The following is a 19,230-nucleotide window of genomic DNA, read 5'->3' as shown; positions in this document are numbered from 1 at the left end:
TTGATGATCCCTAGTTAGATTATCCAAACCATGTAATAACAATGTAGTTCTAGGAAGTAAACAATTTCTTTTCATGCTTATGATCATTATTTTATACCTTGACTTAAATTTTCAAAGATAAATATACTAGGAAGAATATTTTCTTATGATTTTAACTGATATTTTAAATTACTGCTTTGTTTTGTCCATCACTCCTTCCCACTATTCCCATATAACCCAACTGAAATACTTAACATTCAGAATCTTTTTAGAGGCATTTCACATAAAAAAAATGGTAGGCCAACCTAAATTATAAAACCTATTCACAAGGCTTTTAGACAGCAGTACATTTCTGACCAAAAAAAAAAGGTACTGTATTGAATTTGAAATGTCTCAGACTTGCCAAAATTTTACAAAACCCCAAATTCTGATTTCTAGCACAAACCTATCTGAATTCCTGTCTTTTCTGCATTCAGCTTAAGGCACCTGAAAAGAGCAGATTTACTGGACCAGCCAGATGGTAGGTCTGTCCCCAATACTTAGAATTCTTCAACAGCATAGTGAGATAGATCTTCACTCCATGAAACTTCTATTGGCAGTTTAAATGTATGTTGTAATTAAACATGATTATGACCTAATTTTGTGGCTCAGGAGTTAAGTAACTCATAAGGCAGGAAAAGAAGGTTTGCATAAAATTATTATGTTATGAATGCAAAGCTGATGGTAGAAATCATTTTGAAAGCTCTTTGAACTACAACAAAATGGCCTGTATTTGCAAACATTAATATTGGACCCTAAGTATTACACACTCTTCAAATGTTAATGATTCCATTTAATCCACTCATCGTAATTTCTGATGCTTAGCTAGATAGTTAGGTACTTATAATATCCGCAGTTGGAAAACTATTTTTAATAAGATTATCTGGTATTGTCAGTGATTCAAACTACCATATTCTTCATCTGCATTTCAGGTGCCCTTTTTAGACTAGTATGGTAGCAAAATCTCATGAATAGCTGCTATGATGATTTCCACAGTAATAATATTTTTGCAGTCTTAATTAAATATTTAAATATTCCTTAAAAATACATAAAGAACAAGAGATGTATCAAACCTCGATATAACTAAGTATTTCGGAAAGTATGCTTGTGGAAAAAAAAGGCAAAAAAAGAGCACAACAACAAAAAATATTGGTTATATTTCACAGTCTGTTTTAACAACTTAAGCAACAACTTAATTATTTAATACATTTTCTGGATTTTCAAAGAAAACATGCTTCCTTTTCTGTCAAGATAAAAATCATAGGGTATTACAGAAAAATGATTTTTCATATTTCTCATGTAAAAGAAATTGGTATTTCCTTTCAGCTCTACTAATGAAAAAACACGAAAGGAATAGGAAGAAAAGTTGCTGTGTCACTGCTGCAACACAGGAACTGCCATAACTGATCAGACCCCCAGTGGTCCTCTGAGCAGTTTTGTCTCAGAAGTATCTGGTATTGCCTAAAGTCAAAGCACTATAGAACTTTCCTTCACTATGACAAACAGCTCAGTGACATTTGTTTCGTCTATGCAGCACTCAGAAGTTTTTGTAAAACCATTGCACTTGAAGGCATCTCATGCTTTCCAGAGAGATTTAATTCATTTGCTGTAACTTCAGCTCAGTATCTTTTTGGTGAATTATACAGCATATATGCAAGTATGCTAAATACTTATGTAACCTAAAAAATAAAATAAAATAAAATAAAATACAGCAGCCAGATTTGTATTTCCTACTCATTTAGATGCTTCTGGAATCTCAGCCATTACATCAGCCTTACACTTTCTATTAAAAAAATTAATCCCTGAATGTCTAAGTTTTAATAGTGTCTTGTAGTAGCTAATTTGCCAGATAACTAAGCATGGCATAAACAAGAATTTCCATCTCTAAATACTGGATGTGTTTCATTTCAGCCTCATGTTCCCTGTTCTTGTTTAACAACAGGAGAGGGGGAAAAAAGATTGCATCCAATTCTCCTCTCTATGCCATGTATTATGGTGTACTCTCTCCTTCATTGCTCATTCTTTGACAGTATCTAACTTGTAACCATTATACGAATCTCTTATGCCATTTTCTCCAGCACTTGAAAATGTTTCATGATTTTTCTTGACCCCTGGTGATTCTGTGGTGTTGATCAATGCTACACAAGATGAAAAGCAACATATCTGCCTGCTTTTGCACTATTATTGTATACTTTATGCATTATACCATTTGAATATCTGTATGGACTGTATGTGCTTTACTACAGAATTCAAATTAATGATTAAAGATATGGTAAATTTAATTTAAAGTGCCAGCAGAATCACAGTGAAGAAAAATTTGATGAAATACTACTAAAACTGTTACTGGAAGAGCTACTAGTAATACAAAAATGATTGTTAGAATAGTATGTCAACCACAGACACTTGACAAAATCTAGAGCTAATCAAAAATAACTTATAAAGTTGAATAATAAATATTGGTTGTAACTGACAAATGTAAGTTAGTGTGCACAAAAATTGTTTTGATCTAATTAAATTAGTTTTCTACTAAACTAAAACAAACAAAAAAGGATTAGGACAAAAAATGATCAAGTCTTAATGACAATAACTACCTCAGCTCTTCCCCCGTTTCTAATCTGGGTATGTGTGAAACAGGGTGAGTATAGCAACATATTCCCTCTGTGATACCTTTCTTGCCTCCAGCAACATAGATAACAGATAAAAGAAATCCTCCTGCTTTCTAGTAACGAAGTTATTTTTCCTGAATTTGTTCCACTCTGACTTTGGAAGAAAGCATGTATCTGGAAGTAATGCACCCTTGCCTTTCTGGGACAATGATATTTGACTTTTAGTTTCTCAGCCACAAAGTGGCAACAGATACTTCAGATTAATTATTACTACTCGATGTGGTGATTAATTTCATTTTTAAAGTATAGTTAGAAACATAACACTCATAACATTCAATTTACAGCAGCTGGCTTCAACAAGACGGTTGGCTTCAACAAGACTGCCAAGTGAGTAATCTGTACTAAATAATTTAATAAATGTTACCTCCCTATTCACATATATAAAAACAAAAGTTACACAAAGTAGGTTAATAGAAGTGGATTTGAGTGTTTTAACCTTCAACATTACAATATATTACATAGCAAAGATACACCATCTGATAAAAGAAAAAAAAGTAACCAAGCCACTCTGCATACTTTGAGTCCTGTAAGTCAGGCAAAGTACTAAATTCAATTTTAGAGAAGTATATAGAAAAGTCAAATCACTTGAAAGGAATCTGAACAAAAATCCCCTTTAAATTAGTTATATTGGTAGTATTTGACTAAATGAGTAGCTGCTGAAAGCATACTTAAGAGGGCTACAAACACTTTGGAATAAAACAATTCTTAAATTCTAACAGTTGCTGAACTCATTTCTATTACTACTTTGCTGTTTTACAGTGTAAGACAATCATCATCTTTACTTCACAGAAGGGGAACATAAGCTACACAGAAAGTTAGTAAGTTTCTGATTCTCTGTCTAGAGAAGTGAAAATTGTTTGGCCTGCTTTGAACAGGGCAGTATTTCAAAAGATCTAGAGAAAACATACCACCTTAATATTTTTTTCCATCATGTACATTTTCTCTAATGTTACTAAAAACTGGTTGCTATTCCTTTGCTGTTTTGTGCATTCCAGCTTCTAACTAAAATCACAAAAATAGGAATGTTTCTGCATGGAATACAACATGTGATGCGTAAACAACAACAATGCTGCAACCCAAAAGCTGTATACTATGGGAGTGGAGAGACTTTATATCTGATCAAGAGCTTTAACAGTTGGTAAAAACTCTTGTTTACTTACTTAAAATGTACTTTAGGGATAAAAATAACTAACCAAGGAGACAACCCCTAAAAGTACTATTTCAGTAGTACCTTACATATTACAGCAGAAAACAATTACGCCTGGAATTAAGAAAAATGGATGGAGTCAGAAAAACCAATATAATGCTCTGTTTAAGGTTTCTTGGTATTTCTTTCCTTTATTCCTCCAAACTATAAAGTCTCCTCCTGAGCAACCTACAGGATGAGAGCAATCATTCATATCAGAGGATCACCATCAGCTTTTAAATAGAAAGATCCACTGACAAATAAGTAGGTTTGTATGCAGGATATCGCATTGTCTGGTAATGAGGCTTTATGATCATACTGGGTATCTTAATTAGGGAAGTACTACATGGACTGGAAAATGCTTGAGAGAAAACATCACAGCTTTTGTTCTTTTAGCAACCTGATAGATATGGAAATCTCATAGCAGAAAATTTGAAGATTCTGTGGGCAGTACATATTCCAAGAATGACAATCAAGTGCCAGAAAATGCGTCAGCTTTTGACAAATCCATGTTGTTCCTTAAAAAGTTACTTCTATTTAGTAACTGTTAGACACTTCTATCAACCTTGGATTCAATGGCAGATTAGGCACTCATTATAATGGTTCAAGAATAGGTAGAATATTTAATTGACACAAGAAATGAACATTAGCCACCCGCTGAAAAAAAAATCTGCTGTACTGGAATGAGGTCTATGCATCAGATTTTTTATTTTTTTTTCCAAAAAGAAAGGAAAATTAATACAGTTCACCTGGCATACAAAGGATTTACTCTACCACTACTTATAGAACTTCCTTCTCAGTTATTACCTTTTGTAGTGTTGGAGAACCTTCCTTTGCTTCTGTGGGTCCTTCAGGCAGAAGAGGAGCAGAATCCGATACTAATCCTGAAGGCTGTTCTTCATATTCTTCTGAAAGCAGGATTCATAATTCATCATTTTGAGAGCCATGGAAGAATTATAGAAGTATCTATTTTATGTGAACAACTATGACATTATGATCTAACCAAAAATGGAATGTGAACTAATACTAGTCAAAAATGTTTGAAACTAAACTTGATTGAATTGATCAAAATTTGCCCATTAACTTTATGCTTAGATTTAAATTTGTAGGTAATAAAATAAAAATCAAACATTTACATGACTAGGAACAACAGCTATAGCAACAGCAATAAAATTCATACTTCTTTTGATTCATTATTAGAATGGTCAACAACTGAAACAAATTATACACTTCCCTGTGCTCCCAAGTTGGCCAACTACCTCAAAATACATTTGTTAAAACTTTCTCAAGAGCAACAGGACATTATTGAAGACTCTCCCTAGAGACTGCTCTCTGCCTTATTTTGCAAGGAAGAGAGCAAGGAGAAAATGCAGAAGATGCGTGAGGGGAGGACAAAGGGGAAGGACAGCAGTTCAACTTATTTTAAGTAGCATCATCTAGTTAGCACAGTAGCATGTCCAAGTTTTTTTAAGGAATGGGCAGAAATATTAAAGTTCACTTGGAAGACAGTGGGAGGAACTAGAAAATGGGGGGAAAACATCTTGAGAAACGTTGGGTTGAAAGATTTCTAAACACCAGTATAACTGATAGCTAGATAGTTTAGGAAAGCAAATGTATTTCCTGTAGCATGTGACCACACAATATATACATAAATTGAATACTAACAACTGGTAGAATACTGAGCATCTTTACATCAGTTGACTCAGTCAGATGCTTCCAATATTATTTTTTCAGTTACATTTAGTTTTTACTGTATTAGTTGAGTCAAAACCATTTTAACGACGAGGGCCTGGTAGCAAGTTCAATGTTCAGACATGAGATTTAACCATCACTGCTCTTTTATAGCTTTATACGGAAATCTACCTACTTGGGAACAGAGCAATCTGCATTAGAGTTGAAGGGGGGTATTATTATTATTATTATTTTTTTTTATAAATGGTAACCAGCTAGAGCTAAGCAATATTGCCTACAAAAGCCTAAAATGCCAGCAAAATGCTAAGATGTGTCCTAAAACATTGGCAAGGCAGGGCATGAACCAGGTGGCTATATGTAATAAAGAATGAGGAATCAATCCAGTTAACTGATAATCAAGGCAGTACTATATAAGCTGGAATGTTTAATTGTCAATACCTTTTAAAGTCAGGTATGCCAACTTGCTAAGTGGTTAGCTAACTTTATACAATTTCTGCATCACAATAAGTCATCATTATGCCAACTGTGTGCTACATAAATTCATATCTTCAGAATAATAAGCAGTACAGCATAGTAAAATCTTGGACCATCAGTTAAACCCACATTGGTATACCAGGAAGACAGCAGTAAACTTACTTTCACCAGCCACATAATTAGCTGGAAAATAGCCTTGCTGTCCATTTGCTAGGCTGCCAAACCACCAGTTATCATTATCTTTATATAACACTTGGATAATGTCACTGCGATGGATGGTTAGCTCATCTGATCGATGCGCTGTGTAGTCATAAAGAGCCACTACCTAAAAGAGAGATAAGAGCACCACAGCTTTATCACAACCATGCCACAGAGAAAAAAGCGCAACATTCACTTCCTCTTGCAGAAAAGCAGCTGAAACCAAAGCTGCACTTTGGTAAAAGCTGAGGCTGTCTCAAGTTTTGCTAATGGGATCAGGGGTGGTGGGAAAGCAGCAGGAGAGGCAAGATAAAGGACTGTGGGATTGTAGAAATGGTTAAGAACATTCAATTCACTAAGATTAGCTTCAAAACAGCAGCTGTTAGTTTTATAAGCAATTTACTTGTGAAGCAAAAGGAAAAAAAACACTTCATACATTCACTTTCTCAGAATTGTTACACCACCTTCAGATCCCACTTTGTGTGCACGAAGCATATGTGTTCAAACAAATACTTCACCAGTGCTACAGTTTTACCAGAAGGAAAATTTTAGTGGAAAAATGTCATTGCAAAGTTTTGCTTTGATCGGTTCCTTTTTTTTTTTTCCGCTTGTTTAGAAATAAGGATTTGCATATACGATTTAAAAAAATCTGCAAAAAATAGGTATATATTCCATTTCATATAACAAAGCCATTTGCCACTGAAAAACACAATACTTTTCAGGATAAAAGCGGTAACAGTGGTCAACATCATGCACACTACATATAATACATTACCAGAAGCCTGCTTTCTACTCTGTATATGAAGATATCAAGTATAATTTCTTGTTTATTTCCCCTGTTCTATGAACAAAAATCTGTCCTGACAAATTCAGAGTCAGAAAAAAATGAAAAGAAGTGAACTGAAAGAATAAGGGAATTGCTCACTTCCCTCATCATAAGTGGAAACCAGAATTACGACTTATTTTACACAGAGAACACTATTTCCCTACATATAATCCTCACCTCAGGTCCCCCTGTGAAATCATAAATAGACAGGTCAGAAACAGAGATTATTAGGGAGTGATAGAAAGAATAGAGGATTAAAGACAGCAAAGTCTTTATGAAAATAGGGATTTGGAGTAAACTTTTTTTTATTACCTATGAATGCATTTAAATCCTAAAATTGCTGATCTGTACAGTGCTTTTCATATTTGTATTTCTATTTTCAGTATGATCACCTACAAGTTATAGGTGTAAAAATGTAACCAATGTCATTTGTATGACATTGTATGAAAATACTTGCACATCACTGATGAATCACCTATGAATGGGAAAAGATGAAAATGTTTCTACCACTGAAAGTTGAATTGGTAATTTGTGAGCTGGTCAGCATCAAAGCATTAATACCAGCTTAGCTGTCAGTAGACAGGAAATACATCTAAATGTGTGAACAGTAATCATGAGCTTACATAAAGGAGCTAAACAATGACCATCCTTTGTCATAATTCTCCTCCCTGCGTTAACAAAGCTAATACAACTACAGGTGATGTTGACAGTATAGAAATATGAACTACGGAATAGAACAGAACCAAATTAAAACACACTACAGAGCACCATACAGAAGCAGTGCAGAACTGGAAGCTTAAATGATGATGTCCAGTAAGGGGTGCTATAACAGTGGCCACTTCAGCTCAATGGCAAAGGTTTCCTTAGTGATAGTACTATGAAAGGTCACTTAAGGTAAAAGGAATTTAGCACTAATTACTTAGCAGAATGAAACCCAATGAAAGGCAGAGTAATAAATACTTCTTTTTGCGGTGCCTTTTTGCAAGGCAGTTTTAGTGTAAATGTTTTGTCGTTTGGAAAAAATTACAAAAATTCAGTAACATGGAAACACTGCCAACAAACAGTTCAAACCAACCAAGCAAGCCCCGCAATCTGTCTCCCAGAAATAAAAAATTAAAATACCAATGTGTCCTGTACCACAACTGGTTTAGCAAGCCTGAAAATTTAAAAGAAATGTGGAAATTGCCGTTATATTCTCTGGAGACAAATGATCAGAAAATGAGCATGGGGGGGATACAGGAAATGCATCTCTGGACCAAAGAAGAATATAAAAGCCTCACAATTATGCCCAAAGCAATGGAATTTCTTCTGATGTGATATTCAGATACGTGTTAAATGCTGTCTGGGTCCAAATCAAGCAAAAAGAAGTTAAAAATCTACATCCATCAACATTTTACGAAATGACTTTTCAGGAGTGATATAAGAACAGCAGTAACATGGGTAATGGTGGTTATGAACATGTTCATAAGGATAATCTATGGGGCAAAAAAATCATTGGGATCATGCTAAAAAAGAAGTTTTCAAAAGCACAGATGCTGTGCAACAGGTAATGGAGATAATGCAAAAAGTTACATAATACTTACTGTCTCTTGCCTGAGTGGGCAACTGCTTCCTCCTCTTTCCCCCAGTGCAGATAGGGAGTCATCATTCTAGAAGAAGAAATGATTTCAACTTTAATGTGAAGTATTTTAATAAACTAGAATTTTAAGTATTTTCCATATTTGTCACATCTGCTGCTGCAGCAAAAAGAAAACTACAATAAAAATACTTTTTTAAAAAAGAAAAAGCAGAAGTGATGTTGAGCAACCATGAGTAATATTGACTATATAGATGTTTAGAATATATTCACTAAGTTTTTGAAGTATGTACACTCTGCTAAAGACAACATGTGGGAGGACAGGATTGATGATTACACAGTCTAAGCTTGTCTGCACTGAAAATAATACAGCTGATGTTTAAGAAATTGTTGCAGTTAACTTTACCTCTGAACTGGTATGCAAAAGATGTCACTTTCATGTAATGGAGAATTTCAGGTTGGTCTTAATATAACTAATACTTTCACATTCAGTTCTAATTGCTCCATCTTTGGCACTTAACTCTTCAGACTTCTAATGAAGTCAAAGGAATAACTTATATAAAATGTAATAATTAGGGTGTGCCAGTAGCTAAAAAATTTGATTTCTGTCAAAAAACAGAGCCTTTCATTTGCGAGATATAAAACAGAAATACAGTGAAAATTAGCAGAAGAGAAATCAGAACAATGGAAGAGATTGAACTTTGCTGGTTGCTTAAATTAACTTTTTCCAATGGCCTATTTTCACAATGTGGAAACCAGTTTCCCCTAGATTTTGCTTGCATCAAAGGATACCAACTACACTGTGGAATAGAAATACTACATAGCAATTAAAATATTTTAGAAGAATCAAATGTGAATATCGCGGAGTAAGCAACATTTCCAGCTATAACAGATTGTGCCATGTTATAAAAAACATTGATATTTGGGAATTTCTATCCAACATACTTCTTTTTCATATTTTAGAGCCCATTTAACTGTTTTTTGCATTAACTTTTCTCTTTTTTTTTATAAATGTACTTAAAATATATTGCTCCCTTTATTATCTATTTATATTAGGATGATTCAAGAAACATCATTATTGCAATCTTCAACAGAATAAATGGCATTCTGTAGGACAGAGATTCTTGCCCTTACACGTTGTTTTCTTAACTTAGCTATGCTTATCCCATACAGGAAAGAAATCCTTTATACTCCTGCAAACCAAGGTTTAATATTGTCTCCAGATTGTTTAGGCAGCATCACAATAGTTACATACACACACAATGCATACTGATGAATGCAGTACAAAAGTGAACAGTTGCACTCAGTTATTATAATCTACCAGAACATCTAAGCTTACCACCTAGAGTTCTGAATAATTGTTGCATACACAGAGGACAAACAAAACAAAAAAGACCCAACAAAACAAAACAACAACAACAAAAAAAACAAACCTGCCTGATTTGATAAGCAAATTTTGAACAAAGAATAGTGGAAGCGCAGTTCAGAGTAAGAGGTTTGATCAATTGTCTACCGGTAGCTAGCAGTGCCTTCCACATTTCAGCTAATTCTCATTTTTCATTCTCAAGGTTAAGAGAACTGTGCAGGCAATGTGCTTAGCCTGTGGGATGGGAGTGCCTCCTGTTGCTCAAAAATGATTCATCAGAATTATTAGTAGTATTATTTAGGTATCTAGCTCAGGTACTCACATTGCCCCATTTATTGTGTCTCAATCTGACTTTTTTTTTTAATAAAGTATTTATGTGCTCTCAAACACTCGATGTAAGAAGACCTCGAAGGGAGCAAGTTGTTTGGAAATAAGCTAAAATCCATGAGTCATCCTGAGACTATGCTGAATGTTCTCAGATACAGCGTTAAACTTTTAACGCAACACCAATCCAGAGAATCTCTTCTTAAAGAGGTACGGGCATAGGCTGCCCATACATCCCCCCTCCAGTCCCTGTGGCAGCTGAAACACGAACTGGGGAATTGCCTGCGGCTGCTTACCACAAGCGTGCTAACCCTGTATAGTACCGGAGCCGGCTCTGCCACGCTATGTGATTTTTCAAACATCCTAACTACCAGCTACTCTGGTAGTAAACCACCCAGCAAAAACAACTGGCTTTTCAGTCTAAAAACATTAGATTTTTTAATGCCATATCAAAAGATTAAGCCACATTTTCAGGATTACAAAAAAGCAACAGGTGTACTGAAGTGTACAAATACACTGTTCTTAATGTAATATTACATGTCTTCTTTTTTTAATGCAAGATGGAAGCCAGTTAATCCTCTTCTTGCATCCAAACAGACATGGGGTCTATAGTTATGCTCCAAGGAGCTGGTCTTACTCTGAGGCAAACCACCTGTGAGAAAACGGAATAAAATGCTTGCTGAAAAAGCCCACCATGTCACATTGATTTGGCTCAGACAAAACTGTGAGAAGCTTTTAGCGTAAGGAACATCCTCAGATGAAGACAAATGGATCCAGCAGTTGATTCAGAGCTCCACACCATGGAGCATTATATCAGTTATCCACAACAGGCCCACTTAAAGCTTTGGTTTTACTAACAAAAATGAACAAAAAATGTTTTAATCACTAATACGAGAGAGCACTGCAGGTAAGAATTACCTGGTAAGTAAGTTGCTGTGTCAAGTGTCACTGATTCCTACTAATAGCACTAATTAAAATATTTATGGCTTCTTCTTAACTGGGCATTTTCAGTGATTGTGGTAACAGAGGTTTTGCTTTTATATGCAGGCAGATTCAGGTGGCCAACAAGATTTGGACATCAGAGGGCATTCATGACCTTAAAAGAAGCAGCACTGAGTAAGAAGTGATATGTTTTTTATTGCCTTTTCTGAAAAATTTCAGCAGTTCATTTCCAGCACTGAATAAATATACTTCAAGTACCACAAGTATTTGTCCGTTTCCTGTCAGAGGGAGAGACTCAGTGACACAAAGAAGGACAAACGTCTCTTTCCTCGATGCTGCACAGTGCCACAGCTTCTCTCCAGCTCCCTGTACCTCTCTTTGCCAGAGTGGAAAAGAAACCGGGAGTATGACTTGTGCAGACACTCCAGCAAGGACACGGAGAATGTGTGTTACAGCTTCCCTTGTCTGGTCAACAGATCCGTGCCTCGGTGCTTAACACCTGAGGTTCTGAGACCAAGGTTTTTTGGTGGTGGTGGCTTTGCTTTTGCTTGTTTTTAAGAACAGAAAATTAGAAATGAACACACAACACTGGGAAAAAAAAAAACACAACAACATGACTGGCTTAAAAATGTGGTAATACTGAAAGCGTTTTTAAAATTTATGGAATCTGAGCTTCTACAGTTTCTCTGTTTTCATTTTTCCTTACGAAGCCAAGTGTTAGAAATTTACTTAATCCTCTCCTTCCCTAAGAACATCATGTAATCTCTTTACTCCAGGAACTGAAGTTTTAAACGAAACACAAAATAAGCTGAGAGTTAACATAAAGTAATGTAACATTGTTAGCACTGTCATATTTTTGTTCTTGCTCTCTGTTCCAATTAATTGTCAACACATGCTGAGCTCAGGACACTTAACTGCACAAATTTAGTCTACAGGAAACAGAATTACAAGGACAGTATTAACAGCTAAATTAAAATGATTCTAAAAGCATTAGCTGCTAAGAATAATGTACTCTTCTTTGGTCTTAATTAATCTGTCTGCTATCACGAAACTAGTGTAAAGGTACTTCCTTAGGCTTCAGATGACTACAATCCTTATTTGATTACAGCCTTTCAATATTTAATGAGCATGGGAATCTATAATCTGCCTAGAGGAAATAAAACAAAAAACAAAAAAACAATAACCTGTGCCAGGCTGCACTTTATTGAAACCTACAATGTACAAACAGAAAACAGAAATGCAAACACAGCTGCTGCAGTAAAGCCCACAGGGATTAAAAAAAAGAAAAAAAAGAAAAAAGACAGGAAAGAAAAGAAAAAAAGGGAAAAAAAAGATCAATTCAGATGTATGTGGAATACTCCAGCTCCTAAAATTATTCAAAACCTTTTCAACTGTTTTGTCATTTGTTACTATTTTCCTTTCTTGATATGATTTATCTGCACTAACAACATATACATATTTCGGCATATTATTATTTATATACCAGAAAATGTAACTAAAATATTCAAAACCTTAATCTAACCCTCAGGGAAAAAATATTTAGTATTTACCAAAACAGCTGATCGTATAAATGCTTATAAAGCTTTCTGTGAAAGAGGACACTAAAATACTCGTTGAATAATTTACAATTTTTCCTAAAAATTAGACAGTGATGGCTTATAGTCAAAAATGTATAAACAAGGACCAGTTAGACAAAAAAACAAATAGCAATGGAAAACTGAACTTTCAAAAATTTTTGGTGAATCCTATGTGCCTTACAAGCCTACTGTTAACTGATTCTATTAAATGATGCAGGTCCAAAAAAGACAACCCCAAACCTCAAACTGTAAAACAGCTATAAACAATCCATGTTAATTTATATCATTTTCTAACATTTCTCTGAAAAATTGCAATCACTATACAATTAACACAGAATGTTAAATGCTGACATTCTGTACACGGGGGCAGGGAGGACTAACATGTCCTGTACAACAGGCCCAGCCTTCTAGAGCTCCCTACACTTTCAATGTCCAGACCGCCACTCACTCTTCCATCATCTGATGAGTCCCTCTATGCTTAATCCAGGTTTATCAAGTGTGTAGTTGGAATTAATGGCATTTACAGATCCTGCTGTTTTTTTATTACAGTGATCAGGAAACAAGAAATATAATAAAGGAAAAAATAACATTACCGTATGCTTCCAATCAATACTTACATATAAGGAATTAAATTAACAGAGGATAGCTGTGATGTCACTTGTTACAAAAAGATGAAATATGAGTAAATAGTAAAAACAGGATTAAATTTCAAGATACTGTCCCATGTTTCTCCCCCATCAATGCCCATATTCTTAATAAGAATCAATAATACTGGATTGTGATTTTGGCTTATTTATTTCTAGATAACAAAAAGTAAAACTTGAAAAAAATAAAGCTTTAATTTGCAGATATCTGATCTCTCTACCAGCTAGCAGTGGCAGAACCTTATTTGCCTTTGCAGACAATTTGCTTGAAGATATTTCTTTTGTGAGTAAAGACAGGATAAAAAAAAACTCTACAATAAGAACTTGTGAATAATGACATTTTATAGTTAAACATCAATTTAAAAAAAATGCAAAGATAGAATTCCTTACCGTCTGTATTCTACCCAATAGTGTTCCGCTAAGAGGATTTCCTACTGGGCTGAAACACCCTGTGAAAAGAAAAGGCTGTGAATTTTTTGCTTGTTATCCTTTTCCACCGAATAAACCATTTTATTTTAAAATCATTATGTTAGCAGGATATGTTTGACAAAATTCTAATGAAAAGCAGCAGCATCTTTCAGTCGCAACTATGCATCCTTCAGTCAGGAACAGTTGGAGGGTTTATTTAACTAACAGACCTGACACAAGGTTAACTAATCCAATATTTCCATTCAAATGATTTGGAGAAATAGCTCAAACTATGTCCACATGCCACCTCGTGCTCAGAGCTGACACTATTATCTAGCCTGTAATGCTTTTCTCTTCATTGAATTTCCAAGTAATGCATACAAAGTTTTCCAACAGAAACGATCACAAAAACTCTCAAAGGAATTACTTCCTTATTTTATCTGAAAGAATAACTATGCCTATTCAGTAGTTCCCTTTGATCATCTGAGTTCCTATCACAACACATCTTGCTGTTTATTTTATTCATTCTCAACATAGTGCATTTGAACAAGTACTTGTAAATTCTTTTATTTCCAAACTATTATGTTAACTACTAAGCCCAGGAAAATCCTTTCATCACTTATGGATTTACCTTTTTGTTATTTGTCTCCTCAGCTGTATACTTAAGAAAACATCTTAAAAAGATACAAAAATCTGAAAATTGTTGAACACGACAATGAAAAATGCCACTGCTTTGCTGGAGAATGGTTTTTCTTTTCTCAAGTATAGTGATGCCAGACAACACAGAGTTAAGCTCACTGGATTTTCTCTGTGAGACTCTAGATTTGAAACAAGCTTTGTTTTCAAACACCAATGAGTTCTGAAAACTCATTTTCATTTACCACTCCAAAAGCCTACTCTTAAGGAGCCCAGTATATGAATAAGGAGGATTTTTGAGATTCAGATTCCCATGTACTGGCACAGCTCCATAGGGAAGCTTGCACAATTCCACCTACAGTATACTTTCTAAAGCCTAGTGGTTTAGACTTTCACAGGAGATTTACTCATAAATGTTTAATCATTAAGATATTTAGATATTTCTAAATATAATAAAAGATGCAAGATCAAACAATCATAATTAAGCCATGCTCCTGCAGATCATTTGTATGTCAATATTTTTTTACTTGTGAGAAATCCAGATAAGTACAATAATTATTTTTTAAATCTAGTATATGAACTAAAAAATGTGATCTTAATCATTTCAAAAAAGTTTGTATAAATTCTGAAATTCTTCATTTTGAAAGACCTGCTTTGATTTTTATTTCATTAATTAATTTCCACTCTTTGTGGAAAAGAGATGAGAATAGAAATTGTGTTCTGAATTCAACTGACACTCAAAGATGGGAGACCTGAAGCTTACATTTCTTCAAGTATGTTATTCGCCAAAACATTTGTTCAGCACTAACACCAAAGATCAGTGTTCCTACTAACGTGGCTATCTGTGTAGTCATACATAGATACATATGGATATACTACTGCATACAGGTGTCATATCAACTATTTGATTAAAAACAATTCAAACTCAAGACCAATAAAATATCTGCATGATAAAAAAATATTTTTCCCTTTGGATAATTGTAGTGTCTATGCCAGTTCACATAAATCCATTCTAAGGTAAAAGTTGTAAAAAACATATCATGAAATCAATTCCTTATTTGAAAAAAAAAATCTTCCAAGTTTAATAAAAATGCCTTTTTTTGTTTTTGTTTTTGTTTTTTTTTTTTTAAATCAGTAACACCAATTACTTTCTTGTTCTCCTGTGGAAAAAGATGTATTACCTCTGAGTACTTCAGGACTGTATTTATGTGAGTACTCCTGTGGGCCTCTATATGCAGCTGCTTGTCAAGTGAAGACTTAATTGGGGGAATATCAGTCTAACCATAAAACCTGAATAAAGGCAGTGCAGACCTGTTCTGCTGCAAGCACAGGAAAGAGACAGATTTGTAACTCAAAGACGTAAGGAATACTGTACTGAATTCTAGCATCTAGCACTGGTTAGCACTGGTTGTGACTTAGCATTTCCTGTCAGCAGAGCCTTCTTTCAAAGCAAGCAGGGAATTCCTATTACTTTGCTTGAGGTGCAAATGCTGACCAGAGCACAGCACACACGGTTTCAAGTGTTCTGTGCTCCACAGAGCCAATGCTATTTGTTCATATTGATCGTGATCTGGTTACCCCTGACTGTTCTTTAGTGTTATCCTTAGTTGTTTTCACCTATCAAGCATTATCAGCCTTCACATTGATGACACTGACATTTAAAAACAAAACCACGGTTGAAACCTCCCTCATTCACAAAACAAGGTCCATTCAGCAAGCAAGGAAATCCATCCCTTCTTTCTCAAACCATGCACTAGATTTTTAAAGCAATGCTACACAGTTATTGGCTTGACATGGTTCCACGCTTGATGAAGCATGTAAATGACACCGAGCAGGTGTGAATAACAGCCTCAGCAGTGCTTGCTTCAATTCTCTCTGATCCAGGCTGGGCAAACTTTCCAACTACTGTACTGAGGTACTGAAATTGAGGATTGCAGAAGGACATTTCATCCAAAAATGATGTTTACAGAACACCATGACTTGTGGGGGCTTTTACTTAGCCTGATAAAGGTAATTAAATCTCCTGTAAGGTCAAACCTGAAAAAAAAAACATTCCCCCAGGTCATTTTGGACTGCCTTATCTTAATGATGCTGCAGAATCACTACTAGGGAAGCGCTTCTATTGACTCAGAGGATTTATTTGAACTTTCCAACAATCATCTCTCTTAACAGCTTCTGATGTCACCTTCAACGCCCTGTACATCTCGAGAAGCTAATCTTTCCTGTGAAAGTATTAACATTTGAATTACTGTATTTCCTATTACTCTGCACTGATTTTTCAGAGGTCTCCTTCACAACGTATTTTATATGAGAAGAATAAATCACTTCTAGGAAAAACTACTGCTAGTGTCCAAATGTGATGTTAAATGTCTCAAAACAATAGGTGCTATTGCTTTTGCTTATATGACCAGAATTTCCCCATTGACACAATTTAACATCAGGACAGCTCTTATTATTTTGCGAGTCCAAGCATGCACTGAGTTTATGTAAATGACGACCAAATTGATATCTTGCGAGAAACAGGATAGCTGGCTGCCTTGATGGGGAGTCTCAAATTGTATTAGTTTCCTGTACAATTTGAACAGTGAACTGCAAATGCATCCTTTGTCCCCTGGCCATTTCTGGCGATATATTCTCTGCCAGTATAATCACAACTGAAGAGGAAAGATAGAAACCAGGTAGTTGTTCTCCTGTCCAGAACATATGTCCGCATTACCAGGTTCCCAGTTTCATTGTGTGCTTTCACTGGAAGAAAAATATTACCCCCTACTCTAGACAAGCACGTTGCGTGAAGTGATCAAATTCCAAATAGTTGGGCTGAAATACACCGGATGCAGATGAGTTCAGTTCCACACAGATTAGATTTATACAGAAATTTAAATGAGGAAGTAGCTTCTATTTCACAACAATGATAACAACAGTGCCCCCGAAATAGCACTAGCAATTAATTGAGAACACTTCCTATTAAACAGCAGCATCTTTAGTTATTGCATTTGTTCTAAAGTAATAGCAAGAGAGCCAGGACAGGGACAAAATGTCCTTCTAGGTAGTCACATGATTATACTATTATAATATTGGAGCACCTACGACCACCTAATATGAAATGTTTATGTGAAAAAGTCCTCTTTTAACAGAGGCTGAGACAATTCTCATTTGTTTGTTTTTTTTTAATAACTTTTCAAAAGAGTAGTTTTTCTCCCTTCATGAAATTCTCTTGATAAACTAATTCTGTAAATCAATAAAAGTATTTTTGCATCATAAATCTCTGGTAATTCCAAACTCATGGAATCTACAGTTAGTGAAATCACCCAAAGGTTTAGCATGGAAAGTCCTCAGAAAATCAATGAACAATACCACTGAACAAATAAATAACTACAGAAGAGAAAGAAGATAATATTCCAGCTTATTTCTGTGATGAACCCCTCTAAAGCATACAGAGAAAAAAAGAAATCTTATCTATTCCAGTTTCACATTATTAATTTTGTCTTTAAAAAGAAAAAAAGAAAAATGCCCTGAAAGACATGAAAATAAACTCTGCTTCTAAGAAACTGGATTTCTTATTGCAGACATACATCTTGTAATTTATATTGTGGCCTCTTGCAACATAGCATGGTTAAAATATACCCAAATAAACAATAAACATCGGAAAACAAAAAAAAGGCATCTGAAATATAAGATGAATACTTGTGTATCAGCTCATCCCCTTTTCCAATCACCTTTTGTGGCTTTACAACTATTTCTAGTAAACAATTACATTTTCAGCAGAGTCACCTAATCAAACGTATGACTTTTGCAACAAGATCTTTAAGTACACAGTGTAATCTTTAACTCAGGTTTCAAGAAAAAGGTTTTTATTTGTTTGTTTTTAAAATAAAAGTTTTCAGAGCAGTATAACTCAGTTCTTTCTGGGACTTTGTTTTCCAAGCTAGGTATTGTATAAGAGAAAGAAGACCATTTTGTAATGATATAAATACATATTAAACTTCCCTCAAAGGCTTTATCCTCACAATAATTATGCTTTAACAGATCAAACAGAATTCATTAAATAAAAGAATTGTTTATATATTGGATAAGAAACTGTTTTCCTTTACTTAAGCACAAGATCACAAATACTTTCAAAACCCACCACAAACATCTTCAGATGCAGTTCACATAAAACTAAAGGAAAGGATGCGCTCATTGAACACACACGTACCTTTTCATTTTACCAGCAAAACAGACGTTATTACTAACGTCCAACACTGTAGGTGAGCACTCACTTCAAATTCTGTTACAAATTACGTAGTCTAGCTCCTATGGTTCTCAACGTATTCTAGACTGAATGGAAAGTAGCTAGGACTAAAACGTATTGAAATTTGTTTAAACAAAGTTTAATCTGTATCGTCGCTTTTAAAACTACTTTGAAACACATTCAGCTGAAGTTGTAAAGCATTAAAACCTCTTTCAAAAGCTATTCCTTGCCTTACTCTGAATTGACTATTTTTAATCAGTCTTTCTAAAATATTGTTTTATTTTTAACTAGTCTGAGGCCAAAGGAAATGGTTAATTCTCTTCAGAGCCTGTATCTTCCATGTATATTCTCAAAACAGACTGTTCTGACATGCTATATATTTAAGTGTACATGCAAAGTGCTGTGATGGCATCACTACTGAATGCAGCCTTCTGCAAACACCCACATGGCTCTTGCAATATATTCT

The 19,230-nt window shown here is 34.8% G+C and overlaps 1 protein-coding gene across 6 annotated transcripts in view; it reads right to left on the bottom strand.

The window, feature by feature from the left end:
- Positions 1-19,230, bottom strand: part of AHI1 (Abelson helper integration site 1) — a 97,994-nt gene that overhangs the window by 13,250 nt on the left and 65,514 nt on the right. For 4 of the 6 annotated variants that reach the window (XM_048075691.2, XM_048075690.2, XM_048075692.2 and 1 more), the window contains 4 exons: positions 13,880-13,938; positions 8,644-8,709; positions 6,199-6,361; positions 4,678-4,778 (listed from right to left, as the gene is read on the bottom strand). In XM_048075691.2, coding sequence (XP_047931648.2) covers positions 4,678-4,778; positions 6,199-6,361; positions 8,644-8,709; positions 13,880-13,938 — 389 coding nt within the window. Of the gene's footprint in view, positions 1-4,677; positions 4,779-6,198; positions 6,362-8,643; positions 8,710-13,879; positions 13,939-19,230 lie in introns of those variants that run through there. The other 2 variants (XM_048075695.2, XR_007167860.2) reach the window with 2 other exon arrangements.

This window comes from Anser cygnoides, chromosome 3, assembly GCF_040182565.1.
Source record: "Anser cygnoides isolate HZ-2024a breed goose chromosome 3, Taihu_goose_T2T_genome, whole genome shotgun sequence".
NCBI classification, from domain to species: domain Eukaryota; kingdom Metazoa; phylum Chordata; class Aves; order Anseriformes; family Anatidae; genus Anser; species Anser cygnoides.
This window is presented reverse-complemented; position numbering and strand designations above follow the sequence as displayed.